Consider the following 26,984-nt stretch of genomic DNA (forward strand, 5'->3'; position numbering starts at 1 on the left):
TAATCTTGAAGCTTTATTAACAAAACAGGGTAGATGAAAATATTGAAAAAACAGATAAGAAATACATACAATGTACGAAGCATACAGAAAACACAATAATTAGGCTGCAAAAGACAATAAAAGTCTATGCTCACCAGCGATGCTGCATGTAGGGGAAAGAAGTTCAGTTGACGTGCTGCAGAGAATTATGGCTGGTTCCTTTCCCCCAGTTCTTAAAATGTTGTCTGAGCTCCCAGGATGCACCTGTTCCCTTAGAATGAAGGAGTTTTTTTCTTATCAAGGCTAAACAGTCTGTAGTGTTTGTAAAACAGTACATTTATTCTGGGCTCCATCTAGTGGCCAAATTTAATATTGCATAATCATTATCCCTGTTGAAGGAAGAACAAGGAGCATCCAGCATAGTTAGTGCTTTCCGAAATACTTGCATAGTGTCTGAAACAGGGTCCCTAGTGATGCCTGTGTGTATGAACCCTAACTGGCCTATTTATAGTGAAAGATGGATACTTCTACCTGCTTTGTGTTGGACACACCAGTCATTAAAAAAGTGCAGAACATGGCATAGAATCTGCATGGGGTCCCACACAGTTCTCTCAGCATAACACTGTAGACATTTTCAGGACAGTATGATGAATTGGACAGGTCACATGACCAGACTTGCCTCCCTCTGGCTTTGTTTTCACTCATTGGAATGAATGGTGCTACACTTGCTTCAGAGTTCTGCAATTGTGCTTTATGAGATTGCCAGTACCGTTGCTCCATGTGTGAGACCGTACTAGTGTTTTACATCTGTCAATTTATTGACAGTAAAAAAAATTTTTGGGGTCTGGTGCAACATTTTTTATAACTAAACCTCAGTTGGAGGAATGGGAAAAAACATTTTTGCTAGAAAAAAGGTTTTTATTTCTTAGAGAAGGGACTTTGTTCCATAGGAATATTGTACAAGAAAAGGTTACAACACTGCAAAAGGTTCAAGATGGGGTTTCCTAGAATTACAAATAACAGTTAAACAAAGTTAAATAGCTTTTATTTTACTGAAATAGTAATTGTGGTTCTGTAATCATGTATTGTGTATTCTACAATTAACTAATGATAACAATGTGTTTATGGTACATTTTTAAAAAACTAAGTGCAGTTTTTAAAAGAAATTTATAAAATGTGGTATGTAGTAATGACAGTATATATTAGGGTACAGTTGCTTTTGCTGTAGCTTGTAAGTAAACCAAAACAAATTTGCTTACACTAAAAAAAACAAAAAAAAAGTCTGGGTCTGTCCTTTCAGTCCTTCACTCGGTATTGACATGAAGGATTTCTAAAAATCACTTTTGCAATACAGTGGGGTTAATTTACTAAAGGCAAATAGGCTGTTCACTTCACAAGAAAATTTTCCCTTCTTGCATTAGGTAAAAATTCACTTGGCAAAGAATACGCAATCATGTGAAAGAAAAATAAAACAAATATTTTTGCTTTCACATTGATTGGATGTTGGAAGTCAGCAGAGCCCCACCTCATTGTCTAAGTTAATGGATTCCCTATGAAAAAAGGAAATTCAAGTCACCAGCTTATTTGCCTTTAGTAAATAAACCCTGCTAACCCTCGCAGAGTTTTGTGAAGCATACTACTGGTGGTACACAAGGACAATGGCAACGACTTTGCTACTTTATTGAGTCACTGATCTGAAATGAGCACCCAGGTCATGCTTTCTAACTTCACTAGTTATATGCTTGTTTCAGGTCAATGACAACCTAAATATTGAAACCATAACATAACCAAGACAGTCCGGCTTAGGACCTGTTGTCTACGGGCTTTGATTGATTACATCAGTTTGAAACACTCCTGAGATCACTCAGAATTCATTTGCATGTACATCAGAACTGCAGTTGAACTCCTTCTAACCAGGAATTGACTTGCTTTTAACAGGTTTTGCATTCTCACAGTCTTGTAGGGTTATGCAAAACCTGCTTGAAGTAGGTCAAAACCCAGGGAGACAGGCCCTTAAGGGGAGTGCAGCCATATTATTGTATTTGGAACAATAAAACTGAGTACTTTCTGTGATACATTTTTGCACCAATCGTTTCAGAGAAATACCACCTTCTTCTAGGTCCAGGCACTACTCCCATATTTCCACCAGAACAAGTTTGCTCTGGTAAAGTAATCTCAATCTAATGATGGTAACCAAAAAGGTCATATGATGATTTAGTCAATTGGATATATTTGTTCCTGTAGACTCTGTTGCCACCTTGTAGACAGAAGTATCTTGATTAAATGCTCCCTAGAAAAGCAAGTGTGGACAATAGCAGAGTAATCAGTGACCAATGATGGCAGGGAGAAGACAGTACACAAAGAGTGAAGTGGTAGTATTAGCCAACAGTGCTCAGATTTGCAGCTGCTACAGAGTAGATGAGGAGTTGGCACATATAGCCAACAAAGTTTCCACATAAGTTTGATTACAGGTGGCAAAGGCCGTGGTACATAACTAAAATTTGTCAAAAAACAGTGTCTGGATTTTTCCTGCTTACATGGATGTCACCCTCATGCCCCTTTATTATAGATGTTGTTTTGTTCTTTGTTCATATTTTACCTTCTGAGGTTTCCTTATGAGTCCTAGAGGCCTACCATTTAAATGACATTAAAGGCAATTTGGAGAAAAAACAAAAAACTTTATACTTACCTGTTCTGTGCAGCCAAGATCCTCCTCTTCTCGGGTCCCTGCCAGCACTCCTGGTCCCTTCCTCCTGCCAACTGCCCCCAGAGCTTGCGATGGGGACACCCAAGCAGGCTCGCTCCTGAGCCACTGCTCTGCATGTCCATTCACACACAGAACCGCAGCTCGGACCCTCGCCCCCTCTCTCTTCTTACTGGCTGTGATGGACAGCAGCAGGAGCCAATGGCTCCCGCTGTTGTCTCAGCCAATGTGGAGGGAGAATCCTTGGAGAGCTGAGGCTCTCTTACACATGGCTGGATTGCAATTGGGCTCAGGTAAGTATAAGGGGGCTGCTGCACACAGGTTTTGTACCTTCATACATAATACATAGAATGCATGAAGGTAAAAAACTTTCTTCCTTTAGAACCACTTTAACCTGTTTAGCTGTACAGATTCCTTTTGTATTTGGCTTTCCATTCACTTTTGGAGAATCCTCTAAGTGACCAAAGTCTGTTACTATCTAACTATTTTACAGTGTATTTTGATGTCACATTTTTAACATTTTCAACCTATTTTCTAAAATTGTTAAATAAATAAAAACTTATGAGACCATAACATGTCAAACAAGGCACTAACTCACCAGATGAAATTACTAAGCAATGCACATGGAAGAACAGACTCCAAAAGTGCAAGTCCAACCTATTTATAAAACGTTTTGTAATATTTTAAATTGTTTGCATTTCTGGATATTTTGTATTAACTTTTTGCGTACAAGGGCAATCAATTTCTTTTTGCATTTATTTGCACTGAAAAGTTTTTAACTGTGGCAAGGGCATATATTAGCTTTAAAAGCGATACAGGTGGATTATTCACACGAAGCTGCAAAGTTGATTTGTCTTGACAAGTACAGCAGTGCACTTAGTCTGTACTATTTTTTGATCCCTTGTCTTACTTGGTTGGAGAAAACATTTCCAATTACCTTTATGAGAGTAAAGAAAATATCCTCAAACAGAACAATAGTAGAAAAGAACCAAATTCATGCAGTTGTCTAGAGTACCAAAATTTTCAACTCAAAATCATTACAGTCAAGAGTCCATTGTAATCTGTATTTTTTGCTTAATGTCTAAACATATTATTTTAAAAAATGTTTTCTGGAATGCATGCAGCAGTATGACTGTATATATTTGATAAGTGATTAATCAGAGTTTAGGTAAAATATCAATCTTACTTTGTTTTGTAAACAAGCATAGCAGAAGAATAAGACAAGCAAAAAAAAATAAAAATAAAAAACAAAACAAAAACATATACTGTTTATATATGTACATATATAAGAACGCGTTGTTCAGGATGAATACAAATTGGACCCCTGATCCGACTCCATGACTGCCCTGCTTTTCTGGGATTAAAGAGCTGAAAATTGTACTGTTCTGCATTGTGGTTCAATTATTAAACCCATAAGAAAAATTATAAAGTGTTAGCAACATTTACATGTTGTCAGGACCACATAGTCTTTAGGAGATGAACTTAAAAATCTGGCAAAGCAGATTACTATCTATGGGGTAGCTCTGATGCCTTGCAAGGTCTCCCTGGAGCTGCCCCTATGTGTATGCTCCTGAACGTATCTACAGCCGCAAAAGAACACAGATTCTCAGTAACACGTTGCTTCGTAACTTTGCCCACCTCTTCCTCTGCCCAAGAGCTCTAGCCTGACATTTGGAATGACCAATCTCTGACCCTATAAGGGGAGATTTGCTAAACCTGGCACACACAGACTCTGGTGCAGCTGTGCATGATAGCCAATCAAACTCCAGGTTTTATTGTGAAAGCTTAATTGAACAAGCTGAAGGTAGAAGCTGATTGGCTACTATGCACAGCTGCACCAGTTTTCATAAATCCCCCCCCCCCCGTGTGTTTGCACTATGTCAGGAGGTCAGTTGTCCCTTGTGTGACTGCAGTGCGCACTTTTTCAAGAGAGATTTAAAAACATAAAACCAAAAAAATGGCAGTTCGTGATTTGGATCTGAAGGGGAATGTTAGTTTAGTGATGAGGATTGTAATACTACTTTAAGATATAGCTTTCTACAGAGCAACAGGAAAAATGAGCCTATCGTTTCATACCAGGATCGCAGAGAGAAGATCTTTTTGTTTTAACCCATCCTGAACAAAAAAGAAAAACCCTTCTAAATAGTGCTTTTGACATTCAGTCAAATTTTGTATTGTAAATGATAGGCAACAGTACATTTTTAATGTACAGGTTTCTGAATGCAAAACATTTTGGATAAGTGCTTAATGTAATTCATTTTGTGGTGTCTTAGCCATTTAAATATAGGCATCAAGCTTATCTGACAGCTCCAGTGTAATGCATATCTAGTATCTCCCACTCACAAAGTGTTTAAGGTGTTTCTCTAGTTTAAATGTACAAATATGCTTCATAAGTAAAGACAAAAGGAAGCACCGTTCTAACTGCACACTCTACACTGAGGAATACATGGTTAGTAATTAAAAGGATTGCTACAGTAATATAACTCTATGTGCAACTTTAAAAAAAAAAAAAAGAAAAAAGGGGCTTCCCTTACAGGAAGCAAGTGCTATAAAGTTAAGGTGTCGTTTGGTCCATACAACATAGGGTACCAGTTTGGTCCACCAAAGTCTACTACAAAATACGGACCAGTATAACAATTTTGTAAAGCTATTCATTTTGCAGTTAGGTGGCTGGTGCGCTATGAACTGGTCACAGCTTTCCAATGTGTCCTTTGTCTCTTCCTAATGTTTTGCAAGCATGTGACGCTGCAACGTGCTGCGTTCTCCAAAACGCATGTGGCAGACTTCACATTGGTGAGGTCGTTCCCCAGTATGGCTCTGCTGATGACGTGTCAGCTCACCAATGTCCCGAAACCTGCGATGGCAAATTTGGCATTGGCAAGGTTTCCCACCAAAATGAGTATACTTATGACGTGTAAGATGTGATGTCCTCTTAAAAGCTTTGCCACAAATCTTGCATACGTGTGGTTTCTGCTGGGAATGGGCAATGCTGTGTCTTTGGAGGTAGGAGAGATACTCAAATATCCGAAAACACACTGGACATTTATAGACCTTTCTTGGTGCTGCAGACTTTGAGACATCAACATGTGCAATGTCTGAGTTGGACTCATTGGTTGGAATATTATCTTTTGCAGTTTTAGACTCTTCTACAACCACAGTATAAGGCAGACCTTGGCTGTCAATAAGTAAAAATCTCCTAAAGGTGGAGCTTCCAGATTTGTCTTTTGGTATGGAAACAGCACGTTCCCCTTTTGTTTCATCAGGTGGTAAACGAATATATTTATCTCTTTGAATGCTACTTACTCGGTTATCATTTTGCATAAAGGTGCCACTTGCAGCAGGTAATTCTTTACATTGAATATGTTGCTGATTGAGCATTTTCTGGTTTAATTTCTCAGTTGTGCGCACAAAAGACTCCTGACCACTTAATTTCACTCTCCTCAATGGTGCACTTGTACCACCCTGATAAGGGACATTATTAAGCCTCACTACTCTCTTTTGGGAAGGTTGGAATGGAATTCCATGGTAAAAGCTAGAGTCTTCATTAGGATCATCATCTTCAATTAAAATTGGTTCTGTTTTCAAACTGATTTTATCCTTAGAAACTTTATAAGCAGGATCTTTGGCATTGCTATAGTTGGAAGAACTGATCTTTACATCTTCTCTGAACATCGGTGAATATGTCTTCTCCTGTTTTGTAACAAAGGAACAAGTAATTTCCTTGTTCAGTGTAGGCAACTTTTTAAGCTGCATTTCATAAGGTGCCTTAAAGTTTTGTACACTGCTTCCATAAGTAATAAGTGCTACATTTTCTCTGTGGTCCAAAGAATCTGGTACTAGGTTGACCCACTTGTTTACTGAATGTTTACTGACCATTATCTTCCTGCTTTCTTCTCCATAACCTTTGTTCATGTCGCCTTTATCTAATGATATGCGGCCACATCTATAACTGGTTCTGCCTTCAACATGAATCAACCTGCTTTCCAGCTGTGCAGGCTCTTTCTTTGCCATTACAATGGCTGTTTTTTTTAGTCTTTCCGTAGATAAGTATTTGCTATGATTTACTTGTAAGGTCCTTGGTAGAGTCATTTCTTTTTGTTGGTTCAGGATTTTAAAGTTAGCTGCAGCCATTCTCCAGCTTTCAGGATCCATTCACTAAGACGATGTAGATCACACTAAAAGAGATGCAAGGATTCTGTGTACCTACAGAGCAACAAAATACCATTACTAAACATCTGCATATTTATTCACTACTCAAAATATATCATCTGATAAAATGTATAAAAAAAAAAAAAAAAAAAAAAACAACAAAAAAAAAAAAACACGTTTTGTATAAAAAGAGTTAAAAATATTTGTCATTATACAGGTATTATCAAGGGGTTCACATCAACAACACGTGATCTAAGAGATAATATACTGTGGGCATGAAACCCCTCTTGATACCGGCATATTGTTATACTGCACTATTGAACACTTTCTGTGGTCAGCCATTCATCTGCTAACAGATCACCAGCTCCAGTGTAAACAGAATTTTTTTCTGTGGAACCACTGCACCCATCAGTGCACTTATGGAGAAGGGACACCCTTGGGAGCAGACTTGGCCAGTTGTAGAGGCAAACTCTATTTCTAGCACATTCACTCTCCTACAGTGATTCAGTATTGCACAGCATTGCAGTGAAGGTGTAATCATTTAAGAACCACACTTTTCTGGTTGGATTAAAATATAAAAACACCTGTGTATGCATATGCAAGGTGGCCATTTTTGCTATTTAAGAAACCTAGCTAGTACCCGAAACTATGTGAATGAAGTACTACTAAAATATAGTGATGTTTTTACACTAGTAGCCATTGCCTGAAAAGTTACAAATGTATATAGTGATTATTAATGCAATTGGGTAGCCTGGTGTTACATTCTGAAGAAATATAATTCACTTCAATATATGCCTAGTACACACAATGAGAAAATTCTTTGAAAAAATGCTTTCGGAGCAATCATCCGATAATCTGATCGTTAGTACACAGCTTTCGAGAGCTGACCACAATAGTTCATAAAGAGACAAGCACAAAAAACATTTCTCGTAAGATGTCAGAACGTACAATTTTTGTGTAAGTAGTATAATATTTATACGAAAAAAATCAAGTGACCATGATTGTGCATTCTTGGAAATGAAAGAATACATTACAACACAAGGCATTACATCATTGGAAATTGTATTCTGTCTTAAGTGAATTTTCATAACTTTAGCAACCTATTAGGTTTCGATATAAGACTAGCATGAAAAGACAAAAACAAAACAGACAATCCAGCATCTGATATTCTCATCGTCTGTACAAGGCTTTAGGAGCCAAGGAGATATCATTTATTTTCCCTGTATGCTAAAATTGTATCAACATCTACTGCAATTTTACTTTCCTACTGCCTACCCATAGAAGCATACAGACCAATTCTCATTGCATAATCTACTTATGGGAGTAAAGGGACATGGGCTATATCAAAATGCTTATATAGATTCAATGGTTCTGTGGGTTGAGGAAGGAGTGGAGCTTAAAGTGGAGTTCCACCCATTTTTTCATGTACCTTGCAACAAAATGCTCATCCACAGAACAGTCTGTAATGGCAATTATTTACATTTTGTTTTCCTTCTAAATACCTTATTTTTCTATTGTAGTCTGCACTTCCAGTCCTGGCCGCCTAGGCGATTACATCATAGGCGATTCCCTAGGGCTCCTGGGATATCGCCGTCATCTATCTCAGGAACCTTCAGACCGCACTTGCCTTCCTTCCGGGTTCTGTGTTGATTGACAGGTTGCCATAACAACGAGGTGGGAACTTCTGCCGCCGCTGCCGCCATTGTTATGGCAACCTGAAAGCAACACAGTGCGCTGCGTCCTTACTGCACAGGTGCAAAATCGGGAGGTGCATGCTGGGTAGCAGCTGCATGGAATCCCAGAAGTATGAGCAGGCTTCAGATGCCCACACTAGTAATGGCCGCTGCCTGTCTGCAGGAATCCTGCGATGAATGTCATATTTCCAAGTAAGAAGAAATACACTTATAACAGTATCCTTTTTATATTGTGCAACTAAAGAGAATCACAGGGGTGTATTTTGTAGAAAACTGCCAAGATGACTGGAGCTCCGCTTTAAACAACAGGTATGCGGTCATGGATGAGCTCCAATAAAAGGAAAATCTGGGTAGTGCCAATACCATTTTCTTTAATGTGGCCAAAAATACCAGAGTGCAAGTAAAGTTCTTCCTTTCTTTTAAACATGGAACATTTGCAACCAAATATTCATTTAAAAAGCATATGTAAATTAAGTGCTAACAAATTTAGAACAGACAATATATGAAGTGCTATTACACACATAATGGGTCTATTTATAAATGTTTTCACACTAGATTTACACAACTTTCATCAATGATTTCCGATTTACATAACCTTTTAATTTGATTCAACTGGAAAATGTGGTAATCCTGCTTAAAAGGAAACATTTAATAGACCCCTTATAACTTCAGTCTCAAAACATTTAATGTACTTCCTATGCTTTAATAAAAATGAATATATATTGATATGGGGGTTGGTTAGCTCAGGTGGTGGTTTTCAATGAGTTGTGCCAGTCTGAACTGTATTTAAAAGTAGGGGTTTCAGCCTCACAAAGCAAAACAATGAACAATGCAAAGCCACATGGCTATGCTTCAACATCACCGCTACGCTTGTCAGGTTACTTTAGACCCTGCTTCCTGGATCTTTTGGCTCACTTAGCATGTTACTACAGAATCTTGCTGCACGGGCCCAAGCCTGGCCTCTAGTTAGGGTTTCTTCTAATACCCCAGGCTCTCTCACTCTTCCAGAGATTTACAGTTCCCCCTCCCAGCCCCTGGACTTGCTACTTTCCTCAGCTCTCTTCATCCTGCTGAATTGTGCAGCTGTCCCGACTATCCCAGTCCTGCAGGTAAGGAATTCTCTCCAGCATGGAGTCTCATCTTATGTAAAGATCATTTCTCCTGGCTGGAGCACACCTCTATCTTCCAACAAGGGCTCTGTCTGCAAATGGTAGCCCAGAGCTACGATCGGGTCTGTCTTACAACAAATGTGCATACCTTGTGCACTCACACAGTCTATTGGTGTCAAGTCAGACCTGGAAAGGGGATTGAATGCTCTGTTCCCTGCAAGACACTTTGGAGCCTTCAAGCTCCAGGCCCTGATCCAGGAATACAAAATCCAGAGAAAACCAAAACAATCTGGAATGTCACACTCCTTAGTGCAAATCCTGTGTCATTCCTATATTCATTACCTAAACTCACACTGTAGAAGGGCCTAGCACTGCCATTATATACTGTATATTACTACAGTACCATATGTTCAAGTTTACCAATGTGGTGATTCTAATAATGTTGGAGTAGATAGTTGGGTCAATAAGACGACTTTGCTACTCTGTATGCAGGTTTAATTTTTTTATGTATTTGATTCTTCTCAGAAACAGCAGGTTTTATTTTTGGAGACATGCAGTATGCTGACACCTGTGTCCACAGCAGAGAGCATACTTCCCTTGGGGGAACCTTTAAAAGCACGGTCACCTGGAGAGAAGAATAAATTAAGGGCTGAACACTTTATTATTTAGTTCTCCAAGTAGTACTTTCAAATTTAAAAGGATACGTTCACCTTTTAATAAAAAATAATAAATGCACTTTTTTTGCAGGTTAAAAAAATGTTTATAACTATTTTTTGTTTTAGGAGCCTGGAAAGCATTGCACCAGTGGATTAGCAGATCATTAGTGCCATGCAAGTCTTCTGCAGACTGTCAGTGTAATCTGTGCGCTCGTATGGGCAGGTAGTTTTACGACGACTGGAAGAATCAATGAACTACCCTCAATAGTGCTGTGGTAGGTCATTGAGAACTGGCGAAGGCTGTCGGGACTTGTACATTACCATTCACAGAACTCTGTGAATGAATGATGCAGCCAGCAGGGTGGAGAACCACAGGACAGGGGTTATTTAAAACTGTGACAGCTAGTGGGGGGTAGAAGATCCCCTGCTATTTGTCACAACAGGGGATCAGGAGAAGGACAGGGGCCAGTCCCTACAGTAACATGTTACACCCTGAATATGGGTTTAACATGTAATGAAAGGTGAATTCATCCTTTAAGAAAACCGCACCTAAAAGAGAAGTCCGATTTACTGCCAACACCTTTTCCAGTGATCTTTCGGGATGATCCCAATCAATGGACAGGTACACAAAAGATTATTATAAAAATGAACTAAAATAATGGTCCTTGGTTATAATAATAATAAAAAAAAAAACAACCAGCAAAAACATCAGTACTTAATTAATGAGCGCAGTATAGTATTGGCATCCCAGAAGATACTTAAAAAAAAATCTTGCCTATAGATCTGCCTGCCTCTTTACTCCATGATCTCCATGACAATACAGCAAAAAACCCCCAAAAACTTCCAAAAGATTTTTAAAAGAAAGATTCTGACTAGCTTGCACATCCAATGCTGTAACATTTGTTGATGTTGCAACTGGACCAGGTAGCAAATCTCCAGATATGCATGATCACATCTTTCTCTCTCCCTCCAGGATACCATCCAGATATATGCAATGAACGTAAAATAATATTTTTCTGCTAAACTGCCTGCTTCATGGAAAAGAAACATGTCTGGCTGCTGGTTTCCTCTAGGCTTTAATGCCTTTATTGGTTTACTTCAAATAAGGCCAGAACAGATCTCAGTTTCTTCCAGGAAGACTCATCAAAGTATCCAAAAAGATAGTGTCTACCATCTAAGCAACAGAATACTGCTTTGGGGCATTAAAGTGGTTCTAAATCTAGCTTTTTTTTCCCTTAGAAAAAAAAACAAAAAAACACGTTATCCTTGTCTGCTCTGTGCAATGATCTTGCATCAAACAGCCCCTAACCTCCTCTTCTGGTGTCCCCTGATGGTGCTCTTCCTCTTTTCTGAGTGCAAGCAAGCCACATGCTATAGGGGCATTTGTGCAGGCTCAATCCCGAGCCAGGCTGTGTGCAGCATACATAAACAACTGTTCATGGTTCTGAATAGATTTATCTGGTAATTCTTTAACCACTTCCCATCCGCCCTATAGCAGAAGTACTGCTACAGGGTGGCACGGGTACGCAAAATCACGTGTATACACACGTGATTTTGCATTTCTGGGTAGGGGGCGCGCGAGCCCTACCCGTGCCGCTATTTGTGGCATTGGCTGTCAATCACTGGGTCTTGGCCGGTGATTGCCGAGCATCTCCGATGGGAGAACAGTTTGTAAACAAAACAGTTCTCCCCATCAGCTCCTGCACACTACTTTGCATGGTTGTGCACAGCACAGCCAAGCAAAGCAGTGTGCTTACAGTGAAGCACAAACACAGGACAAAATGTAAAATGGCACACAGCGCAGTTAACCCTTTGATCGTCCCACATGTTAACCCCTTCCTGCCCAGTGCCATTAGTACAGTGTCAGTGCTTTTTATTAGCACTGGTATTGGTGTCACTGGGACACCAAGTCAGTTCCCCACAGTGGCAGAATGCCCGCCACAGTCCCGCTATAGGTTGCTGATCGCCACCATTACTAGTAAAAATAAAAATTCCAGTATATATACACTGCCATTTGTAAACACTATAACTTTCATGTAAACCAATTAATTTACACATATTTGGATTTTTTAAAATTATTATTTAGCAGACATGAAGAAGAATACATTTTGGCCTAAATTTATGATGAAATTTGATTTTTTTACTGCACGTTTAATAGCAACAAGTCAAAAATACAGTTTTTTTTCTCAACATTTTCAATCTTTTTTTCTTTTTACAACTCAAAAAATAAAAACCGCACAGGCGATCAAATACTACTGAAAGAAAGCTCTTTGTGGGAAAAAAAGGATTGTGCAATTGTTAAAGTAACGCAGTGCCAGAATGCAAAAAATGGCTGTGTCATGATGGGGGGGTGGGGGGTGTAAATCCTCAGGAGGGCAAGTAGTTGAGCCAAGTAGATACTACTCTGACAGATAAACCTTTCCTTCTGCCGATTCAAGAGCCAAGCTGTCTAATGAAGCAAAGTCCTTGTGGTTGAGATAAAGTATTAGGCAAGTACAGGAACTGGAGTATGAGATACGTTCCCTTCCTTATATAGGCTACATAAGATGGCTAACTATGCCCTTTTGGCTAGATGCTGTTAGGATGACGCTAAGCGTGTTCTTTCTTATCTTGCACAATGGTTGCCACAGATTGCTGTTACAGCTCCTTGGAGATATGTGCCCCTCCTTTATGGCCTTAATAACCCCCTACGAATCTCACCTGTTTCTTACCATTTTGGCTGCTTGGATCCCTCACTCTTCTTCGGCCTATTTTCAAAATCCTAAGATTTTAGTTTAATAGTGTGAAGAACATCATTGATGAACCTGCTCTCCAGCATGGAAGTCCACTCTCTAACCTTTTGAAGAGAAATAAAATGACTTCCCTTATTCCCTAAATTGCTGCAGAGCTGAACTACTTTATAAACATGTTGCAGTGTGGATTCTAGGTCTTTGTCATGTAAGCATTGTATGGGCTGTGGGAGGGGTGATAGAAGTATCCAGGTGTTGTGCTCACTCAATGGCACCCTCCTCCCATTGTGCAGTGTGAGAAGCTGGTTCCAAAGGCAGATTAGCTTTCCCCTTGCAAAAAGAAGATCCATCTCAGCAACACTCTTCTTGCCTCCTTAGCTCTGGCTCACTAGGCCTTGACACCATGAGGTGTTGCACCACCATCTTGTTGCCCATAGTCCAATGTCCCACCACTTTCATTATTTCTCCTCATCATTGGTGCTGGGGGAGAATAATTTTCAGTGGAGAAGGGGTCATGGAGCTAAGGCGTAATATGCAGAGATCCAGTGGAAACGCTTTAGTAAGAGATCTACAGGATAATCCACAGGAGCTATGGAATTCATGTCCCCTCACATGTGGCAACGACCCCCTTCCCTCTCCTTCATAGAAGAGTAAAGGATCAGCCCTGCCTGCAGGGAGATTTTTCAATAATAATTCCATTTCCAGGAAAATGTCAGTGATACATGAGAAATGGCCATCTACTGTAATTGACTAATGCTTAAAATCTAGAGCATTACTTGCTTTTTCTCAAGCCCAAGACTTGTAACCAAATACACTCTTAAAGTGTTACTAAACCCAAAAAAATAAAATTGATCTGTATATGCAGTAAAGCATGCTTGTTATATTCACGGTGGAACCTAAGGGGTTAATCCTCTGTATTGTGTAAAAACACAGTTTGATCCTGTCCTCTCTGATCCTCCCCTTCTGTCCCCAGTCCATCTGCTGATCTAGGTCTAGGAGTCACTTTGCACATGCTCAATTTAGTGACTAGGACTACAGAGTTTTTCCTTTTCTTTGGGAGGGTCCATGTGATTAGCACAGGGTCAATCAGCACTGTCCAGACAGAGGGTCAAGAGTTATGCAGGCAGACAGTGGGACAGTCAGAGCAGAATGAAAACTCCTACAAGCTTTAACAAGTGCTCAGCAGGACACTGAGAGAAGTCACAATACTGCTATATACTGCTGATGAGAAAAGGTATTTATCTGTTTATATTTACTATAATAATTGCATTTCCATGTTGTGTGTACTGTGGGAGATCAGATATACTGTAGTGAATGCAGGGTCATGGATTTAGTAACACTTTAAGGCTTTTCATTGTCTATGGATTCTCATAGTAAAGATCCAGGGATGTTCAATTCCTATTGCATACACAGTTCTAGGCACCAGGCAAGAAGGCTTTTTTCTACATTTAGCCCTGCTGTGGGCAAACAGCAAGGTTTAGAGCCGATGGGCAGCTCTCTTGTAAATGCAATCCAAGTGGCTAATTAGCTGCTGCATCGCTTTTACATGCAGCGGGAGGGGACCTGATTTAGTCCCCTGGGCAAGAAGTCTTTCAAAAAAATGTCCACACCCCTGCAGACCTTTCAGAACATACCCTGAATGCAGATCTTCGTATGATGGGAAGAATTTGAGCTGGGAGAGAGGTGGCGTATACTGTGAGAATGGAATACTGGAGAAGAACTGCCAGCAGAGCCATTGTTAGAAGAAACAATGCTAATCTTAAAGAAACTGTTTACTTGGCCTGAACTTGTGTAACTGTAAATTCCGGGGTTTACTTGTTGGAGGGAAAAACACCTATGTTGATTTTACAACATTGGAAAACATGACAAGAAGGAGTTCGGAAAGACTTTTTGCATCTGCCTATCCAACACAACTGTAAAAAAATTACACAGTTGAGATGAATTTGTCTAAACCAGAAAATAATCTATATTTTGGATTTTATTAACTGATCTCTCAATAATGCCATCACTTTGGCCTACTATGTTTTTAATACACTGGGTGCTAATGGGAGAGGCAAGTCTGCAAACTGAAATGTTTCAATTCCTGTTTTAATACAGTGAGATCTTGAGAAGCTATTGAATGGGTATATACAGTTTTAGGTACCACTCTGTGGAAAGAGAATTTTCACTAAAAAAAGGTGACAAATAGATGATTCCAGTGTTTTTAAAATGATTACTGTAGATCAGAAGACAGAAAAATAATACCAGAGCATAAGATGCTTGGATGAGGTTTAGAAGCCAGTGGTTTAGAAAAAATAATTCTGCCAAGCTACAGGAAAGTGTTTTAACCTCCCTACTACCCTGGTTCTGGCATCACCCGGAATTTGGTTTATTCAAAACAACTGAACATTAACTGGATTTGACTCTGCAACTTCTAGCATGAACCCTTTTGTCTTTATACTCTTGAGAAATCATGCTTTGTAAACAAAATTCATCCGGAATTGAAATGCGTTTTTCTTGGATACATTTTTCTATCCAAAACGTTTCTCAGGCCAAATATGAATATATAAAAAAAAAAAAAAAAAAAAGCATACATTCAGATTTAATAACACCACCCTGCATACAGGCACTCTAATCAGTCCATGGTGTCCTTCAGGCCAAACTTCTTGTTCAGTTCCTATCTGAGGCTCCTGCAACCTGCTGACATCTGAGGAGCACGGTTGTATCAGTGGTACCAATTCTGAAGCCTGCTTATGTCACTTCTGGTTGTGGTCAACAGATGTGTTAAAAGGATGTTCTTTATGTTGTTTAAAAAGTCTGTCTGAACAGCTACAGGAACACTCAGATCACCTACTCCCAAGGTCACTTGAAAAGCAGTTTATACAGCACAGATCATCTCTGCATTGCCCCATGGAGCCAAGATGAACCACCACAACCCTGGGAATAAGCTACTAGAGAGAGGATAGAAGGAATGGCAACCTGGTCAGGATTTAGGGAAAGTGTTCATCAAAAATGGGGAAAAGGAAACATAACTGAAGTAATAGGGTTACGATTTACCTCACACACTAATCTTTGAGTTCCTGTCCAGTGATAAGCACATCAGGTATGCTGTCCTGAAGGTGACCGAGAAAATATATGAGAAACTGCAGACCATTTTATATATTATAATTTATTTCACATGCATAATGAATAATTTGTGAAGGTATTTTTTAAACTGTGTAGTTAAATGCAATCCTTTCCAATATAAAAAAAAAAAAAAGTATCTAGTGAAACAAGGCAATTAAACCTAAGTTTTAAAATTAGAAGTGGTTGTATTTATCTTTTAGAGAATAAAACCCTAGACCTGTGTGCCCAACATGTGAACCACCAGGTGCTGGGCTTAGTTCGCCACATGTTAGCGCAGCAGGGTGTCAAGCGCTGAAATGTTTTTTGTGTTTCAGAATATACTTTCAAGTGGAGTGTTCTCTGTCGGATAGTACAAGTAAGGTTCCAGACCACCAATGTTTGGGAGTTATATTTCACGGTCACTGACCATCAATGTGAAGGAGGAAGGATAAAAAGAACTGCCACTAAACATCAATGGTGGGGGGGGGGCAATGGGGAGTCATTAGTGTTGTGCCCAGTGATGTTTATGGGGGTTATTACTGCTGCCACGAACACCTATGTTGGGGGTTATTACGGTGTTCAATAAAACCAATGCTGGGAGCTATTATTGCATCCACTGATACCAATGCTGGTGGCTATCACTGTGTTCAATGACACCAATGCTGAGAGCTATTATTGCTTCCAAAGATATCAGTGTTGGAGATTATCATTACAGTCCTGGTTTTAAGAATGACAAATATTAATTTACCTGCAAGGAAACGCGTAGTCATCATTGCTTTCCACAAAAAGGGATTCACAGGCAAGGACATTGCTGCTACTAAGATTGCACCCAAATCAACCATTTATGGGATCATCAAGAACTTCAAGGAGAGAGGTTCAATTGTTGTGAAGAAGGATTCAGGGCACCCATGAAAGTCCAGCAAGAGCCAGGACTATCTCCTAAAGTTGATTCAGCTGTGGGATCGTGGCACCACCAGTGCTGAGCTTGCTCAGGAATGGCAGCAGTTATGTGCATCTGCGAGGAGATTGTTAGACGATGGCCTGGTGTCAAGAAGGGCAGCAAAGAAGCCACTTCTCTCCAGGAAAAACATCAGGGACAGACTGATATTCTGCAAAAGGTACAGGGATTGGACTGCTGAGGACTGGGGTAAAGTCATTTTCTCTGATGAACCCCCTTTCCGATTGTTTTGGGCATCCAGAAAAAAACTTTGTCCAGAGAAGACAAGGCGAGCGCTACCATCAGATCCTGTGTCATGCCAACAGTAAAGCATTGTGAGACCATTCATGTGTGGGGTTACTTCTCAGCCAAGGGAGTGGACTCACTCACAATTTTCCCTAAGAACACAACCATGAATAAAGAACGGTACAAAAACATCCGTGGAGAGCAGCTCCTCCCAACCATCCAAGAACAGTTTGGTGATGAACAATGCCTTTTCCAGCATGATGGAGCACCTTGCCATAAGGCAAAAATTATAGCGAAGTGGCTTAGGGAACAAAACGTTGGAATTTTGGGTTCATGGCCAGGAAACTCCCAAGACCTTAATCCCATTGAGAACTTGCAGGCAATCCTCAAGATGCGAGTGAACAAACAAAACCCACAAATTCTGACAAACTCCAAGCATTGATTATGCAAGAATGGGCTGCCATCAGTCAAGATGTGGCCCAAACATTGATTAACAGCATGCCAGGGTGAATTGCAAAGTTCTTGAAAAAGAAGGGTCAACACTGCAAATATTGACCGTTTGCATAAACCTAATGTAATTGTCAATAAAAGCCTTTGACACTTATGAAGTGCTTGTAATTATACTTCAGTATACCATAGTAACATCTGACAAAAAAAATCTAAAACCACTGAAGAAGCAAACCAGTTAACAGTAACTTGCGGTTACTGCTGCCACTGACACCAAGTTGGCTCACTACACTAGATGATGTATGTGCAGCTACCTCCTGATGCCTACCTTTAGTACTCAAACACCGTTTTAATAGCATATATTAATTACAAGCTTTCTTAAAATTTCCATCATTCCATACATACCTGCTGATATTTTCAATAAATCAGAGTATTTCACTAGTTGCTGAATTGGTAGAAAAAGTGCAGAGCAGTGAGGATTGTCCGAAATGATTTATCTCCTCTACCGTCATCTATCATGAACTGATGAGTGGGGCAGATGTTTATACAGCACACCAGCACAGAGCACTTTGCAAAGCCCACACTTGTAATGCTTGATGCCTTAGGTGACGTTAGCAGTCCCTGGCATGAACACAAGGGAAGTGGGATGTGTGCCTCTCTCCATGCATAGCTGCTTTCGCAGTGTGTAAATCATTAGCAACCTGCTATAGCCCTTAAAGTGTTACTAAACCCACAACTGTCAAATCAGTCTGTATATGCAGTAAAGCATGCTTCATATACTCACTGTGAAACCTAAGGGGCTACTCCTCTGCATTGTGTAAAAAGGCTGTTTAATCCTTTCTTCTCTGCCACTCTTCTTGATGAATTGACCACCCGATAAAGACTGATCCGTGGTCACATGGCCATGCTCAGTTTAGAGCGTATTGCTACACAGGGTTTTTTTTTTTTTCTTGGGAGAGTGAATGCCAATCAGCACTGTCCAGACAGAGGTCAGGGGATTTCCATCCTCCTAGAGCAGAAAGAAAACTCCTCCTTTAAGCTTTAGCTAGTGCTGGGCCGGACACTGATAGAAGTCACAATACTGCTCTAACTGCTGATGAGAAAAAGTATTTAGCAGATATTTACTAAAATAATTGCATTTCCATGTTCTGTGTACTGTGGAGACCAGATCTAGTGAATGCAGGGTCCTGGGTTTAGTAACACTTTGAGTTGAGTAGTTTTTCCCCCAAATGTTTACTATAAGCTAGTTACTGCAAACCAAATGCAGAGTATGAATATGGTATAGTCAAAGGAGCTATTCAAGATATTACATTTGTAAGGCACAGGGAATTATTAAAATAACTCCACCACTGCATGGCCTGACACCCTTCAGTGCCACATATTCCCTTCAGAGTTCCTGCCCACTGCATTAGCTCCCCAAGATCTCTATGTGAATACAGATTTTGTGGAAAATATTTGCATACGGCTAATAACAACCCTTTATGGTAACAGATCACTAAGGAACCAAGAACTGCATTGTAGGATGGGAAAGGGTGTACATGTTTAGCTCAAACCCAAAAAATTGGGGTTTTTGTTTTTAGGAGTCTGCAATGGCAGACTGTTCAACAAAAGGTGCAAGCTATGCAACTGGGCAGCTCCCTTGATATTTATGAACACAACAGATAAGGTTTAAAGCCCAATTTAATTCATATGATTTATTCCTAAAGCAGGCAGGTTGCATCTACAACAATAAATCAAGTTGTCTTTTACTCTTTATTTAAAGCTCAACTTTAGGTCGCCCCCCCCCACAGCGACGCCAGTCAGAGCCAGGTGTTCTTTGTCCAGCAGCTCTCCATAAGAACCCAATGAGGGTCGGGCAGCCATAAGGAGAATACCTGGCTCTGACTGAAGGCGCTCTCCGCCAACGGGCAGTGCGGGGGGGTTTGCGGGACTGGCCCGTCAGGAGGCGGGACTTTTTTTTTTTAAATAACTATATTAATTTATTAAGATTTTCAATTTATATTCCTATTTATAGTCATTATCTGATTACAGTTATCTGTAGAATGTATGTATCTTTTATTAATTTATTGGTATTTAGTTTTTTTATTAATCTTGTTGTTTATTATCTGCAGATTGTTTTATGTATTAAATTATTTTTATTGATTATTTTAATTTTATAAACTATAACTATTTTTATTTATATTTGCATTTATTTTCATATTTTTATTATTTTCTATTTCTGTTTATTTTTGTTGTAATCTGTTATCTGCAGATTTGTTTATTTTTATTATTTAAGTTACATTTTTATTTTATTTAAATTTTTTTATATATATTATTTTTGTTGGTAATATTATTTGATTATTATATATTTTTCATTTTATTTATTTTTGTTGTTATAATACAGTTATTGTTATCTGCAGCCTTGTTTTGTCTGAGTCCCAACTACTGGGAGCTGAGACAGAGCCTGTCCAATCTGGGACACCCTAACAACCAGCTGGTGCTTCCGCTGGCTGATCATAGAGGCGGACAAAGACCAGCACCACATTGTCTGTCTCTGTTATATAGGAAACAAGAAGCGATGAGCATACATCACTTTCCCAGATGGAAACGGCACCATTTTTAAAAATGGAAAGCATTTGATCACACTGATCTTGGTGTGATGAAATGCTTTTCAGGGCAGAGGAAGGATATCTCTCCATAAAGAGTACCTATCACTGCCTATTGCTATCACAAGGGATGTTTACATTCCTTGTGACAGCAATAACAACAATTTAAAAAAAATGTAAGCGACAGTGTCAAAATAAATTACTAATTAAAAAAAAAAAACAAAAAACAAAAAACAATGTTAAAGCACTCCTGTGCCTCCATGATTGCGTGCAAAACCGAATGCATGCGTTAGTTCCGCATGCATGCAAACAGTGATTGTCACACACATGAGGTATCACTGTGCATGTCAGATCATGAGCAGTAATTCCAGCACCAGACCTCTTGTGTAAATCTAAAGTGGTCACCTGTAAAAGTTTTTGAAGTGTCACATAGGGAGAGTAAAATTTACGCCATTTGTTGCCATTGCATGGGCGTGTGCAATTTTAAAGCATGACACGTTTGGTATCTACTTACTTGGCGTAACAAACTTTTATATTTTACCAAAAAATTGGGTTATGTTTTGTGTCTTTTTGCATTAAAATTCCAAAAAGTGTATTTAATAAAAAATAAATAAATAAAAAAACGGTGTTTGAAAAACAGCTGTACAAATGCCCTGTGATGTAACAAAAATGCAAAACCCACCAATTCTTTGGAGTTCTAAGAAATTTTCTAGCAAAAAATAAAAAACATTAAAAAGTTTAATTCGCCATACAGCCCCTTTCGTTTCTAAAAGCCCTAGACATTCCTGAAAGCACCCCTGCCTAAAATAAACAAAAATAAACCCTTTGTATTTTCCATTCTTGGGGATTTATCAGGACAAGTAGATTGTCATGAGGGACAAGTAGATTGGGACCTCAATTAAGTCCCTTGGACAAGTAGTTTTTGAACAAATTTCCACACCCTTGATTATATATGGGGAGATTGTGTGATCTCTAGAACATGGATTATATATGGGGAGATGGTGCAGGGATGTGCAACTCATATCGCCTGACGCCCGGGACATGTAGTTTTTATTTGCCTTTAGCCCTGCTGCGGGGAAGCAGCAGGGCTCACTTATCAGGTGGAAGCATTCAGGCGCTAGCCTGATTGCTTCCACACAGCCCACAATGCCAGCCTCCGCCCCTGCACGCTATATACTTATCTGCAGGCCCGGGACTGTACAGTATGCAGGGATAAAGTATAGAGGAGAGCAAACACATCTGCTCTGCTCCCCTCCCCTTCTTATCCTGACCCGGAAGTGACGTGATGTCACTTCCGGGTCACTGTTGACAGATTCCCAGCCATCAAGGTCGGGAAAGAATGTAATGCGGTGCGATGTGCACTGCATTACATCCAGTGTAGTACAGGGGAGACATGTATGGTCTTTTAGACCCTGGATGTCTCAAAAAAAAAGAGAGAACCCGTCACCATAAAAATCATCACATAGGGGACTTTTTTTCTCCTATGTGATAAAAAAAAAAAAAAGTTAAGTAAAAAAATTTTTTTTATTTTTTAAATCTAAGTTACACCCAGGCATATAACCCCCCAAATATTTCAAGGCCCCCCACATATGAATGTACGTACAAATATAAAAGCATGCCCTGGGGCGCCTACACTGAAAACGTCGACTGCGATACATGTTACATATCGCCTTGCACGCCATAATGTGAGCAATAATTCTAGCACCAGACCTCCTCCGTAACTCTAAACGGATGACATACAGTTGCAAGAAAGTATGTGAACCCCTTGGGATTACGTGGAGTTTTGCATGAATTGGGCATAAAATGTGCTCTGAACGTCATCTAAGTCACAACAATAGAAGAACACAGTCTGCTGAACATAATACTACACAAACATTAGATGTTGCCATGGTTTAATTGCACATAACATGTAAACATTCACAGTGCAGGAAGGAAAAAGTATGTGAGGCCCTAGTTTAATGACTTCTCCCAGAGCGAATTGGAGCCAGGAGTGAGCCAACCTTGACTCCAATCAGTGTGATGATATTGGATGTGTTGCTGACAGCTGTCCTGCCCTTAAAAAACACACACCTGTTTTGGGTTTACTGGTTTCAAGAAGCACTGTCGGATGTGAACCATGCCTCGCAGAAAAGAGCTCTCAGAAGACCTACGATCAAGAATTGTTGACTTGCATGAAGCTGGAAAGGGTTACAAAAGTATCTCCAAAAGCCTTGATGTTCATGTGTCCACGGTAAGACAGACTGTCTACAAATGGAGAAAGTTTAGCACTGTTGCTACTCTCCCTAGGCGTGGTTGTCCTGTAAAAATGACTGCAAGAGCACAGCGCAGAATGCTGCATGAGGTAAAGAAGAATCCCAGAGTGTCAGCTAAAGACCTACAGAAATCTCTGGCACATGCTAACATTGTTGTTGACGCATCTACAATAAGGAAAACATTAAACAAGAATGAAGTACATGGGAGGACACCACGGAGGAAGCCATTGCTGTCCAAAAAGAATATTGCAGCACGTTTGAAGTTTGCAAAAGAGCACCTGGATGTTCCACAGCACTACTGGCAAAATATACTGTGGACAGATGAAACCAAGATTGAGTTGTTTGGGAAGAACACACAACACTATATGTGGAGAAAAAAGGCACAGCACACCAACATCAAAACCTCATCCCCACTGTAAAACATGGCGGAGGGAGCACCATGGTTTGGGGCTGCTTTGCTGCCTCAGGGCCTGGACGGATTGTTGTCATTGATGGGAAAATGAATTCCAGAGTTTATCAAGACATTTTGCAGGAAAACGTACGACCATCTGTCCGCCAACTGAAGCTCCGCAGAGGATGGGTGATGCAACAGGACAATGACCCAAAGCATACAAGTAATTCAACAAAACAATGGCTGCAACAGCACAGAATACGCCTTCTGGAGTGGCCTAGTCAGAGTCCTGACCTCAACCCGATTGAAATGCTGTGGCATGACCTTAAGAGAGTGATTCACACCAGACATCCCAAGAATATTGCTACACTGAAACAGTTTTGTGAAGAGGAGTGGTCCAAAATTACTCCAGATCGTTGTGCAGGTCTGATCTGCAACTACAGGAAACGTTTGGTTGAGGTTATTGCTGCCAAAGGAGGGTCAACCAGTTATTAAGTCCAAAGGTTCACATACTTTTTCCTCCCTGCACTGTGAATATTTACATGTTATGTGCAATTAAACCATGGCAACATCTAATGTTTGTGTAGTATTATGTTCAACAGACTGTGTTCTTCTATTGTTGTGACTTAGATAACGTTCAGAGCACATTTTATGCCCAATTCATGCAAAACTCCACTTAATCCCAAGGGGTTCACATACTTTTTCTTGCAACTGTATAAGGGGCTTTAACCTATAGAAAATATAGGGTACTAATGTTTGTTGCCGTTTCACCAGCGCTTTAAGGTTTGACATGTTGGGTATTATTTACTCGATGCAACCTCATCTTTTATATTTTACAAACAAATTGGATAATATATTGCTTTTTGTGCCCTAAAATTAACTTAAGTGTATTGTTTACTGAAATTTTGCATTTCCTAGACCTTTGTGATAATATTGTGTGACATAAAAAATTTAAACTACAGCTATTTTATTCTCTACGATCCCTGATTTCAGAAAATATATCATGTTTGGGGGTTGTGTGTAATCTTCAAGCCTTATATGATTTTTAAAACGTGTGCAAAAAAAAAATGCAACATTGGCTCTGGCAGCGAAAGGGATAAAGGATAAGTCTGACACGTCACTTTCCTGACAAGCACCCAATCGGTGCTCATTACACTGCAAGGTCTCTCTCCTCCCTGCTAGTCCCCGGGGGTGGTGCTGGAGACAGGCAGGGAGGGGAGGAGGAGACAAACAGCGCAATGTTAAAAATATTAAACGTTTAAGTCGCCATAAAGCCTCTTTTGTTTTTAACAGCCCCAGACATTACTTAACCACTTGCCCTCCTGAGGATTTACCCCCTTCCTGACCAGGTCATTTTTTGCATTACGGCGCAGCATTACTTTAACTGACAATTGCGTGGTCATGGAATGCTGCACCCAAATGAAATTTGCATACTTTTTTCCCCACAAAATGAGCTTTCTTTTGGTGGTGATTGATCCTGTGCGTTTTTATTTTTTGTGCTATAAAAAAAAAAAAAAAACATGTCCAGTAAAATTAAAAAAAAAAAAAAAAAAATCAAATTTCATCATAAATTTAAACCAAAATGTATTCTGCTTCATTACTCTGATCAAAAAAACCCAATATGTGTAAATTAATTGGTTTACGTGAAAGTTATAGCGTTTACAAATGGTGGTATAGATACTGGAATTTTTTTTAAATTTTATTTTAATAGTAATGGTGGCAATCAGCGACTTATAGCGGGACTGCGGCAGACATTCTGACACTGGGGCGCACGGACATCCCCAGTGACAACAATACAGTGATCAGTGCTAAAAAAAAAAAAAAAAGCACTGACACTGTACTAATGGCACTGGGCAGGACGATATTAACATGAAGGGCGATCAAAGGGTTAACTGTGTGCTGGGAGTGTTTTATTAGGTGGGGGGGGGGTGATTCACTGTAAGCACACTGCTCCGGATGGCAAAGCAGTGTGTCCAAGCTGACAGGGAGAACTGTTAGTAAACAAAACAGTGCTCCTCCCCATCGGAGATCCTCGGTAATCACTGGCCGGGACCCGAAGATTGACAGCCACGACCGCGAATGGTGGCTAGGGTAGGGCTCGTGCACGCCCCCTACATGGAAATGCAAAATCACATATATATATATACACGTGATTTTGCGCACCCGTGCTGCCCTGTAGCAGTATTTCTTCTATAAGGTGGTCGGGAAGCGGTTCAAGCGGGTTTAAATACGGTTTTGGTTAAATTTTTTTTTTTTTTTTAATCAGAAGTAGATTGTCATGAGGGACAAGTAGAATGGTTCTAGACTAGACCCTGGACCAGTCATTTATTCAAAAATCTCCGCACCCCATGGAGATGGTGTGAGCTCTATGAGAACACGGAATATATATGGGGGTACGGTGTGATCTCTATGAGGACACGGATTATATATGGGGGTGCGGTGTGATCTCTATAAGGACACGGATTATATATGGGGGTACGGTGTGATCTCCATGAGGACACGGATTATATATGGGGGTACGGTGTGATCTCCATGAGGACACGGATTATATATGGGGGTACGGTGTGATCTCCATGAGGACACGGATTATATATGGGGGTACGGTGTGATCTCCATGAGGACACGGATTATATATGGGGGTACGGTGTGATCTCCATGAGGACACGGATTATATATGGGGGTACGGTGTGATCTCCATGAGGACACGGATTATATATGGGGGTACGGTGTGATCTCCATGAGGACACGGATTATATATGGGGGTACGGTGTGATCTCCATGAGGACACGGATTATATATGGGGGTACGGTGTGATCTCCATGAGGACACGGATTATATATGGGGGTACGGTGTGATCTCCATGAGGACACGGATTATATATGGGGGTATGGTGTGATCTGCATGAGGACACGGATTATATATGGGGGTACGGTGTGATCTCCATGAGGACACGGATTATATATGGGGGTGCGGTGTGATCTCCATGAGGACACGGATTTTATATGGGGGTGCGGTGTGATCTCCATGAGGACACGGATTATATATGGGGGTGCGGTGTGATCTCCATGAGGACGGATTATATATGTGGGTGCGGTGTGATCTCCATGAGGACGGATTATATATGTGGGTGCGGTGTGATCTCCATGAGGACACGGATTATATATGGGGGTACGGTGTGATCTCCATGAGGACACGGATTATATATGGGGGTACGGTGTGATCTCCATGAGGACACGGATTATATATGGGGGTACGGTGTGATCTCCATGAGGACACGGATTATATATGGGGGTACGGTGTGATCTCCATGAGGACACGGATTATATATGGGGGTACGGTGTGATCTCCATGAGGACACGGATTATATATGGGGGTACGGTGTGATCTCCATGAGGACACGGATTATATATGGGGGTACGGTGTGATCTCCATGAGGACACGGATTATATATGGGGGTACGGTGTGATCTCCATGAGGACACGGATTATATATGGGGGTGCGGTGTGATCTCCATGAGGACACGGATTATATATGGGGGTGCGGTGTGATCTCTATGAGGACACCGATTATATATGGGGGTACAGTGTGATCTCTATGAGATGTAGTAGACTCCTTTCCCGCGGTATAATCCATGCGGTGTACCCGGCCTTCTCCTCGGTACGTTCCCGGGGTGCCCTCCGTCTCATATCGCCTTCACACACACGTATTGGCCGCCCCTCGCCTCTTACCTGGCCGCCGCCGCCACCTCCCCGGGCTCGCTGTGTCTGGAGAGTGGTCGGGGGAGTGTGTATCCTACATAGGAAGAGAAGGGTGCCTCACTGGAATCTGTCCTGATGGAAACACAAGCCAAGTGGAAAGAAGAAGCCGTACTTCGGTTCCCGATCAGTCTGTGTCCTAGGGCGGGCAGGCGGGGAGGATGTACACACAGGCTGGAGGCATGCTGGCTGTCCAGGATGGGGGAAGGGAGCTCGGTGCTGACCTCTACACCCCGTACATTCTATAACCAACACTGGGATAGCTGT

General features: G+C 40.5%; 1 protein-coding gene across 1 annotated transcript; it reads right to left on the reverse strand.

Moving 5' to 3' along the window:
• Window positions 1-26,984, reverse strand: LOC149441728 (uncharacterized). Its single transcript, XM_089656985.1, has 2 exons — window positions 26,691-26,984; window positions 1-6,886 (listed from the first exon to the last, which is right to left on the reverse strand). The coding sequence occupies exon 2, from the start codon at window positions 6,833-6,835 to the stop codon at window positions 5,405-5,407; it is 1,431 nt and encodes a 476-aa protein (XP_089513111.1). The 5' UTR covers window positions 6,836-6,886; window positions 26,691-26,984; the 3' UTR covers window positions 1-5,404.

This window comes from Staurois parvus, unplaced genomic scaffold, assembly GCF_062004578.1.
Source record: "Staurois parvus isolate SC_StPar_1 unplaced genomic scaffold, SC_StPar_1.0 ptg000953l, whole genome shotgun sequence".
Lineage (NCBI taxonomy): Eukaryota > Metazoa > Chordata > Amphibia > Anura > Ranidae > Staurois > Staurois parvus.

Bases quoted from the DNA above. Each gene is read 5' to 3' on its own strand.
- LOC149441728 (XM_089656985.1), bottom strand. From the start codon at position 6,835: ATGGATCCTGAAAGCTGGAGAATGGCTGCAGCTAACTTTAAAATCCTG.